Source organism: Henckelia pumila, chromosome 1, assembly GCF_033568475.1.
Source record: "Henckelia pumila isolate YLH828 chromosome 1, ASM3356847v2, whole genome shotgun sequence".
NCBI classification, from domain to species: Eukaryota; Viridiplantae; Streptophyta; class Magnoliopsida; order Lamiales; family Gesneriaceae; genus Henckelia; species Henckelia pumila.
The window spans coordinates 130,471,261-130,493,209 of NC_133120.1; the positions used below are offsets into that span (position 1 = coordinate 130,471,261).

A 21,949-nucleotide genomic window follows, 5' to 3' on the forward strand; every position below is an offset into this window, starting at 1 on the left:
GTCTCATATATGGAATGGTGTGTAGTAGGCCTGATCTGGCATATGCAATCAGTGTAGTGTCAAGATTTATGACTAATCCGGGAACATATCATTGGGAAGCTTTGAAGTGGATTCTCTGATATCTCATAAACACAACTGGGCTAGGATTGAAGTTTGAGAAACAGCAAGATGGGATTGATCCGGTAGTTGGATATGTGGACTCAGATTTTGCTGGAAACTTAGACACGAGAAAGTCGTTGACTGGTTATGTGTTCACTTTTTATGGCATAGCGATCACCTGGAAGTCTAATTTACAGTCAGTGGTTGCTCTTTCTACCACTGAGGCAGAATTCATAGCTGTGACTGAGGCCATAAAGGAAGAATTGTGGTTAAAAGGAATGATAGCGGAGTTGGATGTAAAACAAGATCAAGTTGTAGTACACTGTGACAATCAAAGTGCAATACACTTGACGAAACACCAAGTCTATCATGAACGATCGAAACACATAGACGTAAAAATGCATTTCGTGAGAGATGTAATTGAAAAAGAAGATGTGATCCTTGTGAAGATAGCATCAGAAGAAAACCCTGCAGATGCTATGACTAAGTCACTGTCGTATGCTAAGTTCAAGAAATGTTTGGACTTAGTTAATGCGGTGATTGGAAATTATCCAAGGCGGCTAGGATGGAGAGCAGCATTCCTTCTGAAAGAATCAAGGTGGAGATTGTTGAAGTATGCTTCTCTCAGATTGAATGAGAATAGAGAAAAGATCGGATCGAGTAGTACAGATCAGATGAGCTCGGTGATCAGATGAGTTCATGGCCAGATCGTATACTGGAATCAGATCGATGTGATGGTCAGACGAGTCTTCGGATGAGTTCATGCAGATAGATTGCTCGAGTATTATGACTTGGTTAGAAGTCAGATGAAGTGTCCAAGAAGCTATACGCTTGCAGGCAGATCGATGCAGATCGAAATACAAGGGCAGATCAAACTGATGAATGAAGACTTATTGGGCTGGACCATGTTGACTTTATAATTGGGTCATAAGTTATTGTTGACCTAAAGCCCAAGATGAAAGTCGGCCTAATTCTCTATATAAGCAGATGGAAGCTGGCCGAAACGAAAAGAACAGAAAATCAAATTCTTCAGAATATATTGAGAGAAGAAAAGAGAGATTTCGGAGGAGAGAAACAAGCGAAGATTGTGACGGGAAGAATTCAAGTATCAAAAGCTTGAATTGAGTCTGTATCTAGCTTGAGAGTTTTTTCGTTGTCCATCACTGTAATAAGCTCTGTTCTTGAGCTTGGATTGTTCTGTTGGTGATTAATAAAAATGTGTGTGTTGCTCTCCCGTGGACGTGGGCAAATCTTTGCCGAACCACGTAAATACTTGCGTCGTTTAATCGCTTTCGCGTGAGTTGGTTGATTGATCTGTGTGCATTGGTTTTATCTGCTTTCTGGGATTATTGTTTTATCTGTGTGTTTCATTTGTCTGGTGAATTCTCGATAACCAAATTTCGGATTGATTTCTTACACTTTATTTTACCACAAAGATCCCAAAATGACTCGGAACGTAAATAAAGGCGATTGATTATCCGAAGACGCATCCTAATTATTTTTTGACGTACTAACCAAACAATAATTATTTGATTTTTTTTATTAATGTGTGACGGATTTTATGTTGTTTCGTGTGAAGAAACCGATTCTAATTTTCTAGCATGTATTACGACAGTTTGAAGAAAGACTTCTTATTTTTACACATTAACAATTGGTCAAATGTTGTAACATTACGAATATGCACGCAAATTGAAAGTTGCATGTTAAATATGATGTGGGGGGAAAATTGCAAAAAAGGAAAAAAACATGTAACATATCATACAACTAAGGATTGAATCTTCTACTGTGGGCATCCCATCAGGGACGAAATCAGGTAGTTAAATGCTGTCATTTACATTTTACCCCAACGGGCCACAACCCACACTACAAGAAAAATGCAAAACAACAATGGTTTTTATCCGTTGTTAAAGGCCATAAAAAACTGTTGTTAAATCCCGTGTTGTTAAAGAGAGCGCTCAAAGACAACGGTTAAAAACCGTTGTCTTATACGAAAAAACAACGGTGAAAAACCGTTGTCTTTGCCATCAAAGACAACGGTTTTTCACTGTTGTCTTTGAGCGTGTTTTTTTAAAAAGCAAAACTTTCAACAACAGTTTTAAACTACCTACGACAACAGTTAAAAAACGTTGTCTTTTTTCAGATAAAAACAAAAAAAATAAAATTTAATACACAATTTTGCAGTATTATAAATTATTTAAAATACAAAATTCAAATATAAAATTCAATAAACAATTTTTCAACGTTCGAAAATAAGATTTACAACATTTTGAAAAATAATACAACAAATAAAATGACAAAAAATTACACTAATAACCGAATGTAAAGAGACCACACTGCAACTCCCAGCGCTCCTTAACTTGCTAAAACCTTTATATTTTTTGGCTTTCCGGCATTTTCCCCAATACTCTTGAAGACACATGCTTAAAATAAAGATATATAACATAAATTAAAAACCATAATTGTAAACCAGATTGTCTTTTGTATTAAGAAATATATCTTCAAACTCATAAATTACTTTAGAGAAAATCTAAGTATCAACAACAAAAGTCCTCAAAAAACAAAAAAGTAAACTTTAAAATTAAACAGTGATAGAACATAAACTTCATAGAAATAAGTAGCAACACTAGCTAAGAAATAAACCATTTATTAAAACTTTAATTTAGATTCAATACAGTTTCTTACTATCTTAGTGCTTGAAATTTTTATGATCTTTCTAGCTTCCTAGAGCATAATCACATAATATTCATCAAGAAATCATGAAAATACATATATATATATATATATATACAAGTAATACATACTGGTGATCGTCAAGAGAGGCCTTCACACACTGGTCTCTGTCCATATGAAGAAGCAAGCACCTCTCTATGAGATTTTGAACCTGAAAAATGGTCAAAAAAAGTTTGATATGAAGAAAGAAAGCAAGAATGTATATATTTGAAGAGATGGAATGAATGAATGCAATATTATCATTCTAATGTAGGTATGAGGGTGGCAATGCAAGCATGGGAAATGGTTCATTTCGTTATCATACATGTTTTTGAAGAATATGGACGAGATCAAGAAGTTGGAGTTGTGGTTAAAGAAATGGTGATTACTTAAAAGAAAAAAATTGGAATGCAAACAAATGAAAAAGAAGTTGAGTTATATACGTGGGAAAGAATTAATTAATAATATAATCTATTGCACGGTCCTTTACTGAATTTAAAAATATATGCATTCACAATCAGAACCTGAGAAATCAAATCAGAACATAAAAAAACCAAATCAATTCATAATTTACCTTCTCCTTCCAGAAGCATCACCAACAGATGAGACACCTTCTCCTCCAACAGAAAATTTCATAGCCTCACCCAACTACTAGAGAGCATCTTTATCATTCCAGTTTGTAGCATTGTTGCATCCAAACCGTCGAAGGACAACGATCCTACTCGTTCAATTCCTTTGTCGTCTTCTTGGTGAAATCCATCGTTCTGCAACCACATTTCGGATCATTATCATAATTCATAAATTAGTAGTAATACTCAAAAAACTATTATAAATCCAAAAAATTAATTTCATTGCACGCAGAGGCAAATATATTAATATTTTATTATAAAAACAAAGACATTGGACCATTAAATTAAATGCAATAACAATAAAAAAGGAATATTACCCAAAAATATTCTTCATACTTAATTGTATTGACACGAATGTAGCATTCTAGCATTCTCCAAAATCTATCTCCATCCTACAAGTATCAAAAACTTTAAGTACAACCACAACAAACTAACATAACTTATAAGGCATAAATAGATAAACACATGTACTACCTTTGAGGTACAAATGACTTCTCGAATATAGAATTTTCAGTTAATCCATTTTTTAAGAGCAAGTATTTTTTATCATGTGGTTCGACATTTCACTGTGACTCTGCCACCCTGCAACAGAATTGGAGAGAAAGGTATTTCAAGTCAAGTATGACAGAAAGGTATTTTTCCAATAATCAGTCCGAGGGTTAAATGACTCAGAGCTCTGATACATCTGAAATTATTTCAAGTCAAGTATGACAGAAAGGTATAAATTCAGAAACCAATATTTCAATTTGGAAAAAAACTACTTTCCATCATTATAACTTCCAGAAACCACCTCAATCTTTATACTGATTAACTATCCTATCTCCACAGTTCATGATGCATGCACATTCCAGAAACTCTCATGCTTTCTTGCTGCATTTCTGGTTACTGAAACGCCCAAATTCGTCAAATCCCCCTATCATGTACTTCCCAGGCACAAACGGTGTTCGATAAACCCACAATAAAAAAGATTCCAAAATTGGCATACAATGCACTTTCAAGGCACAAACAGTGTGTCGATAAACGCCTTTATCAACACAACCACAAATACAGATATGTAATTAAATTAAAATATAATCAAGACAGTTTACGAGAGAGAGAAAAAAGAAGGGGAAAATTGCATAGTTCCGTTACCTTGAGTTGGGTTGCTGCATTGAGGAAAACAGATTCCAGCACATGTTTGTTGATATCAGAAAATGATTTATTTCAAGGAGAAACCTTAGTTGTCTAAAGATAATACATTCATTACCTTGAGAATAGAAGGAACTGCTTGGAAAGGACTTGACGCTATCATCAATGAGGGCCACACTACTCCGACTCCAGAGAGGATTAGCTCTTGTTCCCGGCAACTACATATAACACAGCCTTTCCAGGAAAAATAACTGTAGATGGAGAAAATTATATACTTGCGGAATATAAAAACCGTTGTCTTAGCAAATTTGCACTAGAAACCTAACAAAAGACAGCATCAAAATCTCACATGGTGAAAAAACCAACAATTAATGCAAGTTTGGAGCCACCTGCATCTCAAGAGGAATTGTTATTCGATTTCAAACTCTGGAACAATTGTATAAAGTCCACAAGATAAAAAAATTTGTAGATATTTTCAACACTTAAATACCTAATTAGTTATCTCAAATTTTATATCTATCTAATTCCCACCAAATTTTATAAATTAAAGAAGTTGAAAATGATCATACCATGGCAGCAAGAATTTGGAGGCCAGCATATTTAACATCCCAGCTGAATTCAGTCAAGGCCCAAGTGATCACACCAAGAGAGTTGGAATTTTGAATACCATAATTCAAATAATTACTATTACTGCTATTATTGTCGGTGGCTCTGTATAGCCAAAATGCTTCCCACAACAATTCATCCATGTATCCACTCACCGACGAATAGTAACCCTTTGCTCCTTCTATGCTCTTGTCATAATTTCCTCTATATTTGTCACTAAACTCAAACAACTGAAAAATCGAGTGTTATTCCAGATATAACATATAGACTCGACTCGTAGTAAAAAAGAGCAAATTAATTAAATCAAAGACTAAAATTTGTCAATAGCCACTTGTCTTTTGTAAGATCAAGTGGATGGAACTACTAATGTTCCATATCAAAATAACTTGTTTTGGAATGTAATATATGTTATTATTAAATAATATCTAGCAAGATTACAAGCGTTAAATGACCAAATCTAGCTAGTTCCATCTATCTTTAACAACCTCATTAACTAACTTACCTGTTGTGCATGTTCCAAGAGAAGGTGGGAATAATGTGGGTTAGTTCTCCTAAACACGATGGACGCCGCCACGTTGGAGCCGGGATTCTCCTCGTCGACCTTGAAAGCTCGCCGCGAGGTCGTCATGTCCTCCGGCCGCTGCCAGCACAGGTGATCGGTGTCACCATCACCCACCTGAAATATATACCATGTTTAATTTTCTAAAATTACAGATTAAGCTATTGACATACAATTTTGATATGTACGCACTGGTAAATTTAATACAAAAACACCTGGTCTAAAATGTATTTTATTAAACATGATGTTTTCATGTGATTTTTTTAAAAAAAAACAACCAGAAGCGGTTTTATGTTTATGTATGGCAGTTAAAGAACACTATTGTTTTATTTTATTGACAAGAAACCAAATTAAATGGAAGCAGTCAACAATACAATCTGATTCATCCTTTTAAAACACGATTAAGCTAGCGTTTCTTTTTTCAATTCGACTTCTTTAAACAGACTCAAAAGACTTAAGTAAGGTACTCTGTATCCTCTGAATTGATACCTGTTGAGACACATCGATTAAAATGAAGATAAACTACAGATAAAATTTAATCAATCGTCAATCATCTTCAAAGCTGCATAGACATTAAAATTCCAAAGCAACTAATCAAGCAGGATAGATAACAGAACCAAGATTTTCATTAGGAAGCAGAAGACATTCCTACACACAATACCATATTAAAACATTAAACAAACTACTTCTGTTTGTGATTTCTCAAGAGGACGAGACACCAGGGAGACAAAATTCGAAAAATCAAAGGATGCTTCTCCAAAAACTCCACCTTTATATGCCACCTAAAATGCACCATTAAGGAAATTCAACATATACAAATCACTTGGGAGCAAAGCAAAGTATAAATTCCATCCCAAATATCATTTCTTACCGTCCCTACAACAAAGTAGTATATCCTCTCAAGAACCTATCCTGATTTAGAATCCCGATTAAACCTCACGGTTTTGTACACGGGATTCTCCCAATAGCAGCTCCCATCTCGAACCACCGTCTTGTCTGATTTTACGGTTGACTTTCCAGTATCAGCAGGAACAAGAGAAATCAACTGCCATCACCTCCACATTCTTCGCCACCACTGCTGCTCTGTTCGTATCCATTGAAGCCATCTTTGATTTCTGCCTATTTTTACAACTTAACCTTGAATAAGTTAAAGGGGGAAACGTCTGCGCTAGGTTCAAATCCAACCTTCAATCGACGAGAAAAAGCTAACAAAGTGGACGAAATCGTGAGGAACTATGGTCGAACAGGGCGATGGCTTCGAAGCTTCAAGACGTGATTCCTTGCTATATTGGCATCAAAAACCCAAACCAAACATTAACAACGATGAACAAAAACCAGAGAGATTGAGAGGAAGAATTTCGAGTCCATACCTTGTGTGAAAGATTAGGATCCGAGAGCCCGACGTGCATAGATTGGGTGGTAAGATTTGGAATCAAGAGCCCGGAGTGAAAGGGCATTAGGGCAGCGAATATGTATCCTCTTCCTCTCTTCCTCAAAACGCCTAGTGCCCGCTGCGGGTTCAGGGGATTTTGCTTCAAACCTGTGAGGAAACCACAATAACATAGAGGTTATGTGAAAGTCATTACATTCATCAAGATTCACGACAATCTCACAACCTTGAAATCCCACGAACCGATTTGGGGGTTTCTTCATGAACACTTACAATTTTGGATTTAGGCTTCTGGTCACGGCGGAGTGCTGTACGTACGGTGGAGAAGAGTCACCGGAGAAGTAAGTGTTGGAGTTGAGAATTTTGGAGTTGTGGCAGAAGAGTGTGAGCCGAGATTTTCGATTGAGCGTGAGTGTGAGAGTTGAGTGAAAGGTTAAGTGTGGGAGTTGAGAAAAAGCGCGAGGTAAAAGCCCGTTTTTAGATTTATTTTGTATATCTAGTTTAAATTTAAATAAAAAAAATGACATATATCTTTTAAAAATAAATAAATAATAAATAAAAAAGGATTCATAGACAACGGTTTTTTAAAACCGTTGTCTTTTATCAATAAAAAAACGCTCATAAACAACAGTCCTCAAAAACTGTTGTTGTAGGCCCAAAATAAACGCTCATAGACAACAGTTTTAAATAACCGTTGTCTTATACCCTAAAACGACAACGGTTTTAAATAAAACGTTGTCTTTTTTATTGAGACAGCCCTAAAACACAACGGTTTTAATTAAAACCGTTGTTATAAAGTGAACGACAACGGTTTTGACATAAAAACGTTGTCTATTGAGTGTTGTTGATGGGCATTTTTCTTGTAGTGCCAATATATATATATATGCCCACATATCATGCTCACTACCATACCCACCAATGATGTGTCATTATTCTATTGGATGTGATAAAGATGTGATAAATTGTAGGTCCAATAGAATAGTGCTACATCATTGATGGGCATGATAGTGGGCATGATAGGTGGGCATTTGAAAGAAACTACATATATATATATATATATATATATATATATATATATATATATTGATTTTTTCATATATTTTAATTCCTTTTCGTTTTCTTTCATTTTTTGGATTTTATTGCATATTTCTTTTATTTCAAAATATTAATTTCTTTATATTTTAGCCTATATATATATATATATATATATATTTCAGACTTTTTGTTTCGGTTTTTTTTTTTTGCTTTTTGTTCCCCTAATTGCAAATTTTAAATTCATTTGTTATCTTTTTTTATTTTTTCTTCCGTTCATTTTTTAAAAGAAAAAATTTGTGAAAGAAGGATAAAAATTTAATATACAAAGTTCAATTTTCTTTATCTTTTATGTCCAATTTTCCTATAATTATTTGATTCGCTTTAACTGATATAATGTTCGTCCTTAATTCTCTTGAAATTATTAATTTCAAAAGAAATGTGTCTAATACACATTCTTAATCAATTATCTTTCTTTTTGAAAGTATAAAGATGTTAGTTGAAATAAAAGTGCACAACATATGAATTATTTATTTTGTGTTTCCATACTAACATTAATTAGTTGGTGTTTATTATTATATATTGAAATATAAATTATAAGAAAAAAGATGATACAAGAATATTTGACAAGTTAAAAAAAGGAGTTTTTTTTAAATAACCGATATAATGTTCGTCTTTAATTCTCTTGAAATTATTAACTTCAAAAGTGTCTAATACACATTCTTAATCAATTATCTTTCTTTTTGAAAGTATAAAGATGTTAGTTGAAATGAAAGTGCACAACATATGAATTATTTATTTCTGTTTTCATACTAACATTAATTAGTTGGTGTATTATTATATATTTAAATATAAATTATAAGAAAAAAATGATACAAGAAAAATTGACAAGTTAAAAAAAGAAGTTTTTTTAAATAAAAATGAATTAAAATGTATAATAAAAAAATCAAAAAGAGAGAAGCAACAAAAAAAATCCCAAAATTTTAGAAAAAAAAATTAAAAAAAAAAGAATCAAAATATATTTTAAAAAAATGAAAAGTGTCTTGTAGCTTAATCCCACCACTAAAGGTCTCTTGCCTTACATGTAGTATACATTATGTTTAAAAAGTTATATTTAACACTTTTTTTCTATTTTGTATTAGTTTTTAAAAATAATAAAAATATTATTTCTACCAAAAAAATTTAGGCCCTACAAGTACTTATAAAGCTTTTAGATAAATGTGATTTTCCAAAAAAACGTTTTAAAAAAATTGTTTAAAGAATAAATATATATTTTTACAACTACTATTTTATAAAAATATTTTTTAAATTTGAAAAAGTATTTGGACACCTATGTTTGGAAAATGTTTTATAGTTAAAAATAATTAACCATTTTTTGAAAACTATTATATGTAATCTTTTAATTTTCGTTTAACTCGCGTTAATTCAAAAATATAATAAAATAATTTTAATTATTATTTTAAAAAATGTATTTGAAAAATATTTTGAAGAATCGAACGCTTGTCATTTTGCTAAAAGATATAGTTTGTGGTAATTAGAGCCGTTAATTTGAGTTAGGTCCATCGGATCGGCCCGCCCCGCCACACAATTTAAGTGGGTTGGGTTGAAATTTTTTCAACCCAACTAAATGTGGGCCTAGGTGGGCCAACGCGCCTAGGACGGCGACCCGCTAGGGTTGACCCGCGGGGGTTGGCCCGCCACGGGCCTGGAGAATTATTATTTTATTTTTATTTTTATTGTGATATATGTATTTTTGAATGAAAGTTGTGAATTTTTTTGTATTAATTATTTTATATGAAATTTACACGTATAAAATCAATAATTAAAATTTTTATTAATATGTTTCTATTACTATTTATGAAATGAAATGAAATTTATAATTAATTATAATTATTTTTATTTATTTTTATTTGTAGTGAACCAACCCGCGGGTTATGTGGCCCACCTTGGGTTGGGTTGGATTGAGGATTTTCAGCTCGCCGAGATTGTGGGCCGGCCGCCCTCGACCCGCCAAAAGGTGGGTTTTTGGTGGGCTGGCCCGTCTCGCCATTGGTTGGCCCGTCTGACAGCTCTAGTGGTAATTGTACAACTCAAATCTTTTAAATCGCACAGTAATCCTAACGTTATGGTTCGATTACTCTATGAGCAGGGGCGAAAATTATTGCAACAATGTCCCTCTCAATAATTTCACTATTTGCAATCAATGAAATTGAACTCATGATCTTGGCTCTGATATCAATTATAGAATCGAGCGCTTGCTGCTTTACCAAAAGCTACAACCAGTAGCAATGATGCAAATCAAATATTTTAAATCGTATAACTCAAATATTTTAAATCTTACAGTAGCTCAAGCATCCTTGTTCGATCGCTCTATCAAATAGAGACAATTATTACACGACAAAACTTTTTTAATATAAAAAAATAATTTTCAAAAACGTTTTTTAAATTAATTTTCCAAACAAGGCCTAAATAGAATCATGATTCCCACCTTTAATCAATCTAAGATAGCTAAATAGAATACTAAAATTGACAATACAAAAACTTAAATGAGATTGTATTATATGTTAATTTTGTGAACTAAATTTTATATTTGACCCAATCTATGAAAGTATTAATATCTTCAATTATAAATTGGATCGCTTCACGTAATCGATATATAGATATGAAACTATCTCATATGTCACAGGGGTGTGCATTTTGATCGAATTGAACCGAAAACCGAATCGAATTTAACGTTTCGGTTTGGTTAAAAACCGAAATTTTTTCGATTTTTCGGTTCGATTTTCGGTTTTAACCTAAATCCAATTTTTTTTATATTTATTATAAAAATGATTAAAAATGCAAAATTGATTTAAAAAATTAAAAAAATGATTTTCGATCGTTTCAATTAACCAGGAGAAGAAAACCGAAAAACCAAATACCAAAAATCAAACCAAATTTTCTGTTTGATTTTTTGTTCAAACCAAATTTTCGTTTTCGATTCAAACAATTAACCGATGCATGAACATCGGTACATATGACTATATGAGACATATAGTCGGACGACTAAAAATGTTATATATCGATCGAGACAACAATAATAATAAAAACGGAATAGTGAAGTATACGCGAATAGGAGAGCGTGGGGGAACAAGGGATGAAATCGCGGGATATGCAGGTAAAGCACGATACAGGCATAGCGTTGGGCTCGAGGAAACGCTTTTACTTATTCTCTCTTTTACTTATTGCTATACAATAATGTTCGCTAAGAATGCACAAAATAATATTTAATGATTTAGTATTTTTAAAAATATTTGTTATTGTTGCCCAAAAAAAAAAATTTATTTGTTAATGATGCAATATTTATATACTCGATCTTTTGAGTTATCATAGTTATAATTCGTTTTTGATTATTGAAGAATTACAATAATCCGATATTTTACCTGGTAGTAATCAATATCAAGTTTTGACAGAACCTTCTTAAAAAAAAAGTGTTGGCATAATAAATAATAAATCAGTATGAAATACAAATTTTTATTTCAGTTCTATCCAAAACGACAATAATTAATATTGTGGAGTTAACAAAATTTGAGTTGAAATTTGAATTTGGATATAACAATATTGACACTAATAATTCAATCAATTTGATTGCTTTTGTCTCATTTACTTGGGTCATATTTGTGAGCCCCAAAAATATATTGCCAAAGTCTTTTCCGATGTAACATGGAGTAGTGTTAAAGCTTACACCTTTTTTATAACATATTATATTTAATTTTAGAACTAAAACATTCAAAAATTATAATTTTGGTCAACTGTTGGGTAAAATAATTGTTTCTGCTTAGTAGAATGATTGAACCATGAAGCTTGGGTTGCTGTGCGGTTTAAAAGATTTAAGTTGCATTATTACCCCCAACTGTAGCTTTTGGTAAAAGCGGCAAACGTTCGGTCCTATAATTTATATCAGAGCCAAGGTCATGAGTTCAATTTTCATTGATTGCAATTAGTGAAATTATTGAGAGAGAAATTGTTGGGTACAATAATTCTCCCTGCTTGGTAGAGCGATTGAACCATGACGCTTGGGTTGCTGTTCGATTTAAAAGATTTGAGTTGCACCATTATCACCAGATATAACTTTTGGTAAAGCGGCAAGCTCTCGGTCCTACATCAACATTTGTCACTTACAATTTCGGTCTTCTATCTTTTCAGATTTCAGTTTTAGTTTTGTAAGTTTCGATTTTTGGTAATTTTAGTCTTTTTTCTTCGAAAATTTTTATTTGAAACTATACACGTCATTTTAACATCAGTACTGCATTGATGTCACATCAACATCACATCGAAAAAAAGACTAAAATTGCCAAAAAAAAAAAACAAAGATAACATACTTATAAAACTGAAATTTTAAAACATAAAGTTCCGAAATCGCAAAATGACAAAAATACAAAACAAAAAAAATAATTTTTCCTAAATATATTAAATCTTCTTACAAGAAATTAACTAGTTATTTATTTGTCTTTATTTAGTACAGTACATAGATAATAACAGAACATTAATTTTAATGATTGAAAAATTTAATGCCTTCCATCGTGGATTTTGTGCTCATAATTAGTAGCGGGAAAAAATAAAACCACGGCATGTGGTCACTGAAGGTAAATTTAACATTTATTAATATTATTATAGGAAATATTATATTATAATATAAATTTTATATACAACACAGTTTTCAAAGTTCGGACAATATAATATTTAGATTTTAATTTCTTGGTGTTTGTCGACAGAAGTCAACCTTGGCAGAGTGGAGATAGAAACTTAAAATGTAAATTTAAAAATTTCACAGTTTTCAATTGAATCGAGGAAAAATTAGTACGAATTATAATTCCTATATTATATTATATATATATATATATATATATTATATTATGAATGTGTAAACGAATAATAGTTGTGTAACACATTCTGCACCGAGTTAAAATTTAGAATTTGATTTATCTATGTAAATTAGAATTTAAATAAAATATGTTTATAAATAATACATTAACATGAATTTGTAAAGTACAAACTTTATTGAATTATTTGACTTCATTTGTTTTGTCAAAGTTTTCATATAAAATCAATATTTGACTAAACATTTCATTCTGTAAAATTAAACTGATGTTATAAAACGGAACCAAACCAGAATATTGAATATTTTAATGGAAAAATGGCATATATTATCCTTGAGAAATTTCGAGTTTGTTGATAATCCCCTATGAAAGTTTTTAAGCTAATAACCCTTGTGATTCTATATATGTATCTATAACATTAAACTAAATAGTAACAAATTTGAAAAATAACTTAAATCTATAACAATGAATAGGTCAAAAAAATTAATGCATAAAAATGTTTGATAAGAATGTGGACGAATACTTGGACAGCTTTAGGGTTCTAAAACAAAACCTAAAGAAAAATAAAAAAGTTGGAGGGAAAGAAAAATGAGCCACCTCTACCCCAAAACTTTTGCTTTGCAGATTCTCTCTCTCTCTCTCTCCAATAATCAAAGTATTCTCATGCGATGCGATGGAGAGGAACCCACCTCATTTTCCACTTTCTGATATACACAAAGAAACAACAAAGGATTGAATTACAATACCATGAATATTATTGATGATGGAGAGAGAAAAGCAAGAAAGGCATGGCTCCAACAATGTCACAGCGCTATTGCAGATATATAGCGACAAATATGTACGTTTCTGCGGTTGTAAGGGTCTCCCCACACCTTCCTTCCCTCTTCCTTCACAAATCAAGGGCTTGATTGTTAATTAATTAATTGTTTAAATATATATATATATCTGTGTCTGCTTTTCTGAGCATGTAGAAGTTGTTGCAGAGATCGAGAAGCAAAAAGATGTAGGGATTTGCTGTTTATGGTAAATATGGAGTAGAAGAAGAAGAAGCTCAGCAGAGGGAAGAAGAAGAAGAATCTCTGTATCAGTTTGTGAAGATTTGGTGCTGAAAGAATTACAGAGACCCCACTTGTTCTTTTTTTCCAGTGTATAAGATAAGATATAAGACGAGCTAGGCTTGTTGAAATTCTTTTCAAGATTTGGAAAAAAAAGATTAGGTTTTTCTTGATGGAGACACGTGTGGAGAGGAGATTTAATTAATTCAGCGCGCAGTTGTGGCTGCTAGCAGGAGGCTGCAGCCTTCGGATTCCGGCGCTTTTGCGGACTGGGTGGCTTCTTCTTCTTCTAATTCCTCCGCCGTGGGGGACCTCTCGTTGGGCTTCAATGCAGGCCCCGCTGGTGGCTCCAGCGCCAGCGGTGGATTCGGGAGATATATCAGCGCCGGGATTCCCCCTGAACTCTTCTTCTTTGCGCCAGCTGCCTCATCTTATCACAACCACCACTTCGAGTACTCTAACACCCTCAATTCCGCCGGTGTTGGTGTCGGTGTCACCCCTCGCCTAGCACAACCCACCACCGTCGCAGCTGATGAAACCACGCCACGCAACCGCGGGATTCAGCTGTGGCAACAACAACAGCAGGAGGGACATAATATTAATCCTTGTGCCCACATGAAGAAACCCATGAATAATTTTGATCACACCCCTTCTTTAATTGGAGCCAGCTGTACTTCTTGTCAAGACTGTGGAAACCAAGCCAAGAAAGATTGCATCTACCGGAGATGTAGGTCTTGTTGTAAAAGTAGAGGCTACGATTGCACCACGCATGTCAAAAGCACCTGGGTTCCTGCGGTGTGCCGCCGCGAGCGGAAGCTTGCTGGATCTTCACAGTCTACTTCTGGTGTCAAGAAACCTAGACTCGGCGGCGGAGCTTCTCAAACCACCACCACCGCCTCCCCTACCACAACTTCCAACACCTCCCCTCCAAGAAGCTTCGACACCAGTTCTAGCCATCAAGGTACATATATATATTCCTCAAGAAATATAAAACTCGTATTGATATCTTATTAGATTTTATATTACACATTATGCTATACTCAACTCCATATATTCTGTGTTGTATATACATATATATATATATATGATGATTTGGACTTTACTTGTTATAAGTATATATATTGTCCTAATTTTTATTCCCTAGCTATATATGTGACTAATATTAATTGATGGGTTCTTATAAAGAGTTTATATGTACAATCTTCCAGTTTTCCAGACATTTTATTCTTTACCTTTGTGGAATAACATAAATCTTGATGAATTAATCCCACATGATCTTGTATATTAATCTTAATATAGATGCAAGTTTCAAAGAATCGCTGCCCGGCCAAGTGCGTGCCCCGGCGGTGTTCAAGTGTGTGAGAGTGACCGCAGTTGATGACGGGGAAGATGAGTTTGCATATCAGGCCGTTGTAAGAATAGGCGGCCATGTTTTCAAAGGATTTCTATATGATCAGGGAAGAGAATATGGCTTCTCCAACATGCCGGAGCTGCATTCGGGTGGAGGAAGAAACGGGGCTTCAATTCTTGATCCATCTGATATTGTAGTTGCTTCCTCTGGTAGAGGGTTGCTTGGGGGAACAACTTATGGTAACACAATAAATTGATTTTCTAAATATGTATGTACTATTTTTTTTCCCATATATTTGATGTCACTTTGGTAATAAGATTTTTGAACCCTTATTATTTGCCTCAATAAGAGCTTTTCTCTGTGTATTTTTTTTTTGAGTTCTGCTACGTATACAATCAGGTTAGACATTATATTTAAAATTATAAAAGAATATCCTGAATGCATTTTTGGAACAACTTTTTGAAATCAAATATAAGGATAATTAGATAATTTCAAAGCAAATGTGTAATTCAATATATAATTATCGTTGCATATTAATTTTTTTGTTTCTTTTCTCTATATATCTCGATGTTTCCATGTTTTATCATTGAATTGCTATTTATGACATTCAGAATTCTATGTAGAGGGAGCATAAATTAGGCTCTTAAGCGTTTTGAGTAGAGTTGTATATTTTTACTCTATTCATTATGCATGATTTGGGGTGTAAAAGAATAGAGTCGGTTCGCGAGTATTTCGAGTCAATTCGATAAATATTTGATTCATATTTGAACTTATCAAGTTCGAACCGAACCCGAACATGTTTGAATTTTTTTTCGAGCCGAGTTTCAGTCAAAATTATTTTGTTCGATAGTTCGCGAACATTAATTTTTTTTAAGGTGCAATAATTATTTCTGCTGGTAGAGCGATTGAACCATGATGTTTGGGTTGCTGTGCTGTTTAAAAGATTTGAGCTGCACCATCACCATCAGCTATAGTTTTGGTAAAATTAAACGACAAGCGTTCAATCTTACAATTGGTATCAGAGTCAAGATCATGAGTTCGATTCTCATTGATTGCAAAGAGAGTAATTATTGGTAGAGATATTCTTGGGGTGCAATAATTATCCTTGCTGGTAGAGCGATCGAACTATAGTGTTTGGGCTGCTGTGCGGTTTAAGAGATTTGGTTGCATCATTACCATCAGCTATAGTTTTTGGTAAAGCGGCACGCGCTCGAACTTAATTTCGAGTCGAGCTGGAGTCAAAATATTTGACATGTTCGAGCTTCGATTCGAGCTCGACTCGAATATGCTTAATTTGAGGTGAGCTCTTAATTTGTTTTACCATTATTTGACTCAATTCGGTTCTTTTGCTTTGCACCTGCATGACAATTATGCAAGATGTGAAGTGATTTTATAACTTTAATGTATAATAAACTATATCGATCTCCACATATATTTATGAAGTTATCACATTGATTTAAGGATATATGTTATTGGGTATCAATATTCTCTAACCATAGATTTATCATCTAATCAAATCTAATTAATCCAGATAATTTTTTATTTAAATATGAGACTTCTTATAGATTTATTTTAAGAGTTATTAATTATTTTATATACTTTAAGGTACCGTTTTGTTCACGGTATTACTAATATATGTATAAATCATCTCATCAAATCCCACGTTCTTTTCATCATATTATTTATTTATATATTAACTATTTATTTTACATCAATCAAATCATTAATTATTTATCTCACATCAATCAAATAATTGAATTCAAATTACTATATTACCCTTTATAAATAATATAATATTTATTTTATTTATTGTTAAAATAACAAAATAGTCATTTAACATTTTTATATAAAATTTAATCAATCAACAAATAAACCATAATCTATCAATCAAATCCAATATAATTTTAACTATCATTTCTTATTTATTTTTTATTACATTATACTACTTATCTTTATATTACTTATAACATACCTCAAACCAAACGGTTCCTAATAAAATATTCTAACGGATGATACCTTTGAATCTATCTTTGTGTTTATTTTCTTTATTTACAATGATGTGTACGTATTTTTCAACTTGAAACAAAATTATTTGAAATGCATTATCAAAATGTATGATGTTGGTTTGATTCTTCATGAATTCAATGAAATTGGAATTTCTTTCATTTCGATTTCAAATTTGTTTATGTAACAATATAAGGAATTTTGAATTGAAATTCTTCTCTAATGATTTTTTTCCCCCAAATCCAGATTAAATACTCCATCCCATGCATCTCCGAAATAATAAAATGACTGTCCATCTACAAAGGACTATTTTATTTGAACTCGAATCATTAATTTTGAGTGAAGTAAACGTAGAACTCGTTATCTATGGGAACATTTAGGTGAATAGACCTCCACAACATTTCATTTAAGCAAATAACCCTCTTATTTCAATTACCAATTTTGTCCTTACTTAAATATATGTGCAAATTGGATAAGTAACCTCCAATCACCATTTATTCGCTACAATTGCGTTGATATATAAATAAAAAAAAAAAAAAGGTGAGAGAGTGGAAATAAAAAACAAGATTAATTCAAATAGTATTTATATAAAAATTAAATAAAAATAAAAGAGCTTAAACCATATCATATACATGCTTATGTTGATACATGAGCAAGTATGTATCTAGCACGTAAACATATACTCCCAAATTATTATTAGAAGAAATACGAGAAATAATTAAAAGTTCGAATAACAGATGAATCAATTATTATGCTTGATACAGTAGCGGAAAATTAAAGATAGAAATAGATGAAACAAAATTTATCATACCAATCATATACCAGATAGAATCAGGAATGAATATTATAATAGAAAATAATTTTTTAAGATAATATCTTCCTTTTACACAATTTGAAAATCATAACTATAAACAAAAGATCATCAATAATTCACATTCCTAAAATACGAACGGTATTTCGTGTAGGAAAGAAGGATTTACAAATAATTTTCATAAAAGAAATACAAACCCAATAGAATTAAAAATAGAGAATATTTTGACTATTAATCCTGAAAAAGAGATCATGAAAAAATTTCATGATATTTGTTTTGGAAATCCTCAAGCCAAAATTAAGAAAAGAAAACAATTTATTGTTTCAATAAAAAACTTAAAGTTCTCAATGTTACAATCTGTGAAGCACCAAGAAGATGCAACATGGACGGCGCAAAAATATTTGAAAAAAAAAGTCCAAGAATTACTTAAACTCAGGATAATCATTCCAAGAAAGAGTTCACACTCTTCACCAGTCTTTTATGTCTGTAAGAAAGACGCTGACAAGAAAAAAATGGTAATTGATTATCCGAAAATGAATAATGCAACAATTATGGATGAATATTACACCCCAAACAAAAATGATTTACTATCTTATATAGGAAAAATTAAATATTTTTCTAGTTTAGATTGTAAATCAGGATTCTGACAAAAACAGTTAGATCTTACAGCATTCAGTTTTCCAAAAGGACAATACCAATGGACAGTATTACCTTTTGGGCTTAAACAAACACCAGGTTTTTTTCAAAGATATATGGAGAAATCATTTAAACCATATGTAGATTTTTGTTGTGTCTATATAGATGATATATTAATTTACTCAAAAACATTAGATCACCATTATAAAGACCTTATGACAGTACTAGATATCTGTCATAAAGATGGATTATACTTTCTGAAAAGAAAGCACAATTGTTTAAAACCAAATTATCTAGAATTACAAATTGACGACGAAAAACATTGTTTACAACAACATATACTTAATAAAATCCATGATTTCCCAAGTGAAATTAAGGATAAAGATCAATTAATAAGATTTCTAGGATTACTGACATATTCAGGAAATTACATTAAGAAACTAGCAGAGATAAGAAAACATCTGCAGGCAAAACTTAAACAGGACTATAAATGGAAATGGTCAAAAGAAGATACTAATTATTAGGGGTGTTCATCGGTCGGTTCGATTTTAATTTGTCTAATTTCGGTTCGGTTTTCCGGTTTCCGCATTATGAAATCTATAATCCGAAGTCAAACCGTTTTACTTCGGTTCGGTTCGGTTTTTGTACTATAACGGACCGGTTTATACGGTTCGATTTGGTCGGTTTTATCATTAATAATACATAACACAATAAAAGAAACATAAATTTCATCCAACATGCAATTTAAATACCCAAAAGACAACTTAAATTTATAGTCATATAGTGAAGAAATAAAAAATAACAAACAATACAAGGACAAATATCCAATCATAGTCTTATAATATTTTCAAAAACAAAACAAAACAAATTTTGATACGGTTATTCCGATTTTGATATAATTATTAAAATTAATAATATAAATACATTGTAAAATATAATATGTTTTTTTACATGATTTCTTAGTAAAAACTTTAAAAATAAAGTTTAAATTACTTACATAAACAACAATCAACTAAAAATTACATAAACAACAACAATGCATTAAATAAACAACAATCAACTAAAAATTATTCAAAATGATTATTCATTCACTAAATATCATCTCATAACATATATAATATAAATAAAAATATAAATAAAATTATTAATTTAATTCAATTTCGATTTTTTCGGTCGGTTCGGTTTTGACATATATAATCCAAAACCGAACCAATTAAACTTCGGTTTTAATATTTATATCCGAATTATAAAATACGGTTTTCGGTTCGGTTCGATCTTTGATTTTTCCGGTTTGGATTTTCGGTTTTTTCGGTTTTATCCGAAATATGAACACCCCTACTAATTATATAGATACAATTAAGAGGAAAATAATTAGTAATCTTCCTGAATTATATTTTCTTTCTAATAAAGATATAATAATAATTGAAACAGACGCACCAGATGAATATTGAGGAGCATGCTTAAAAGCATACACAAGAGAAATAAATCTAGAAGAGCTTATTAAAACAACTACCAGACATGATGAAGAATTATGCAATTACACATCAGAAACTTTTCAAGGCGCACAATTAAATTATCACTCAAATAAAAAAGAATTACTAGCTTTAATTTTTACGATTAATTAGGACTTATGATATTTATCTTATTTCTAAATCATTTCTGGTACGAACAAATAATATGAATTTAACATATTTCAAATCAAGAAAAATATCAAGAAATGCGGGAAGAAATACAGCACAATTAATTAGATGACAATTGGAATTGAACCATTATCAGTTCGAGATCCAGCATGTCAAAGGAACAGATAATTCATTACCTGATGCATTAACTAGAGAACTTCACCCAAATTATACTATCCATAGTAACGGAATAACAAAAGAGATCCTAAGTGATCCAGAAAATGACTTCTAGTCATCCGAACATGCCTCAAAAAACATGGAGAATATAAATTGATGAAAAGAGATTTATATTCAGAAACATAAATTCTTTTATGAGTAAAATAATCAATCTCATTTATGAATATTTGTTTGAATCTTGTAAAAGGATCCATAAATGCAATGATACGCATAATAAAACTATCTGAATTGCTCACGAGAAAAGTTAAATTACTAATAATTTTATATATGTATAAATACGTTTTCTTGTGCAGGATATAATCAACATGGAACAATTAAGTCAATTGAAGGAACAATTGATTGACTTACAAGAAGAAATTCAAATTCTTTAACAAAAGAATAAGAATTTAATCAGAAAAATACAAAGGGCAGAAAATAAAATGACAACCTCGTCAACATCATCCTCGTCAAAAACACCAATCAAAATGAAAACTCCATTTGACAAAATAATGGAGAAGAAAGAAAAACAGTCAGTGGTCACAGACAACACTGACCATAAAGAAAAAAAAAGAAAAAAAAAAGAACAGGTGGTCACAGCCAGCACCGAGAAAAATAAAAAAAGAAAAAGAAAAAAAGGACGTTCAAAAACGCCCTTAGAAAAAGAGATAGAAAGATGGTTAATCTACGACCACAAAAACAAATTTTTGATAAAACCAATTTCGCAGAAAAATTCAAGAATTATTTTTTCAAAACATTAAATTATTTAAGGACAGTTAAGACAAATGCAGGTTATTGGTTACAGATTTGTGATACTCAGAACATATCCAGAGCAAGAACACTACAAGGTGCTCCAGCACATGAAGTTGCAAGATTCTTCTCAAATGGATTATTAAATGGATTGGAAGTCAGTCCAAACAACCAAGAGATAGAACTATTTCCCTATCAATTGAGAAATAATATTATTCAATTCAAGAAAGCAATCTTCAAGGACGATCCAGTATTAACATGGAACATTCATTCAACCCTTCCAGATTGGTATAATGAAAAATTCTACCAACCAATGGTATACATTCAATGTCGAAAAAATAAAGAAAAGTTCTTATTCGAATGATCAAATGAAGAGAAACCAATTATGGATATCTCAACACTTTCGGAGATAAAAATAAAAACATTAATTGACATGATCTCAAAAACACGAAAGATTGATGAAAATTCAAAGGTTAAAATAAATTTTATATTTAGTAAA

General features: G+C 31.7%; 2 protein-coding genes across 3 annotated transcripts; one reads left to right on the forward strand and one right to left on the reverse strand.

The window, feature by feature from the left end:
* Positions 1-2,388: 2,388 nt before the first annotated feature.
* LOC140885761 (endoglucanase 11-like) lies at positions 2,389-7,528 on the reverse strand. Of its 2 annotated transcripts, none has more exons than XM_073292549.1 (11): positions 7,394-7,528; positions 7,101-7,270; positions 6,602-7,013; positions 5,674-5,847; positions 5,135-5,401; positions 4,684-4,816; positions 3,912-4,019; positions 3,755-3,829; positions 3,383-3,572; positions 2,901-2,980; positions 2,389-2,519 (listed from the first exon to the last, which is right to left on the reverse strand). In XM_073292549.1, the coding sequence occupies exons 4-6, from the start codon at positions 5,797-5,799 to the stop codon at positions 4,784-4,786; spliced, it is 426 nt and encodes a 141-aa protein (XP_073148650.1). In that variant the 5' UTR covers positions 5,800-5,847; positions 6,602-7,013; positions 7,101-7,270; positions 7,394-7,528; the 3' UTR covers positions 2,389-2,519; positions 2,901-2,980; positions 3,383-3,572; positions 3,755-3,829; positions 3,912-4,019; positions 4,684-4,783. The 2 variants fall into 2 exon arrangements, with proteins under 2 accessions (XP_073148650.1, XP_073148651.1); XM_073292550.1 differs by having other exon boundaries at positions 4,915-5,401.
* Positions 7,529-13,774: 6,246 nt separating this feature from the next.
* Positions 13,775-15,763, forward strand: LOC140874000 (protein LATERAL ROOT PRIMORDIUM 1-like). The gene is made up of 3 exons (XM_073277282.1): positions 13,775-13,849; positions 14,277-15,027; positions 15,366-15,763. The coding sequence occupies exons 1-3, from the start codon at positions 13,775-13,777 to the stop codon at positions 15,671-15,673; spliced, it is 1,134 nt and encodes a 377-aa protein (XP_073133383.1). The 3' UTR covers positions 15,674-15,763.
* The last annotated feature ends 6,186 nt before the right edge of the window (positions 15,764-21,949 follow it).

Bases quoted from the DNA above. Each gene is read 5' to 3' on its own strand.
- LOC140885761 (XM_073292549.1), bottom strand. From the start codon at position 5,799: ATGACGACCTCGCGGCGAGCTTTCAAGGTCGACGAGGAGAATCCCGGC. The intron at 5,402-5,673 runs GTAAGTTAGTTA...TCGATTTTTCAG, and splicing joins TCTTGGAACATGCACAACAG to TTGTTTGAGTTTAGTGACAA. The intron at 4,817-5,134 runs GTATGATCATTT...CTCCATCTACAG, and splicing joins TCCAAATTCTTGCTGCCATG to TTATTTTTCCTGGAAAGGCT.
- LOC140874000 (XM_073277282.1), top strand. From the start codon at position 13,775: ATGGAGAGAGAAAAGCAAGAAAGGCATGGCTCCAACAATGTCACAGCG. The intron at 13,850-14,276 runs GTACGTTTCTGC...TAATTAATTCAG, and splicing joins AGATATATAGCGACAAATAT to CGCGCAGTTGTGGCTGCTAG. The intron at 15,028-15,365 runs GTACATATATAT...ATCTTAATATAG, and splicing joins CACCAGTTCTAGCCATCAAG to ATGCAAGTTTCAAAGAATCG.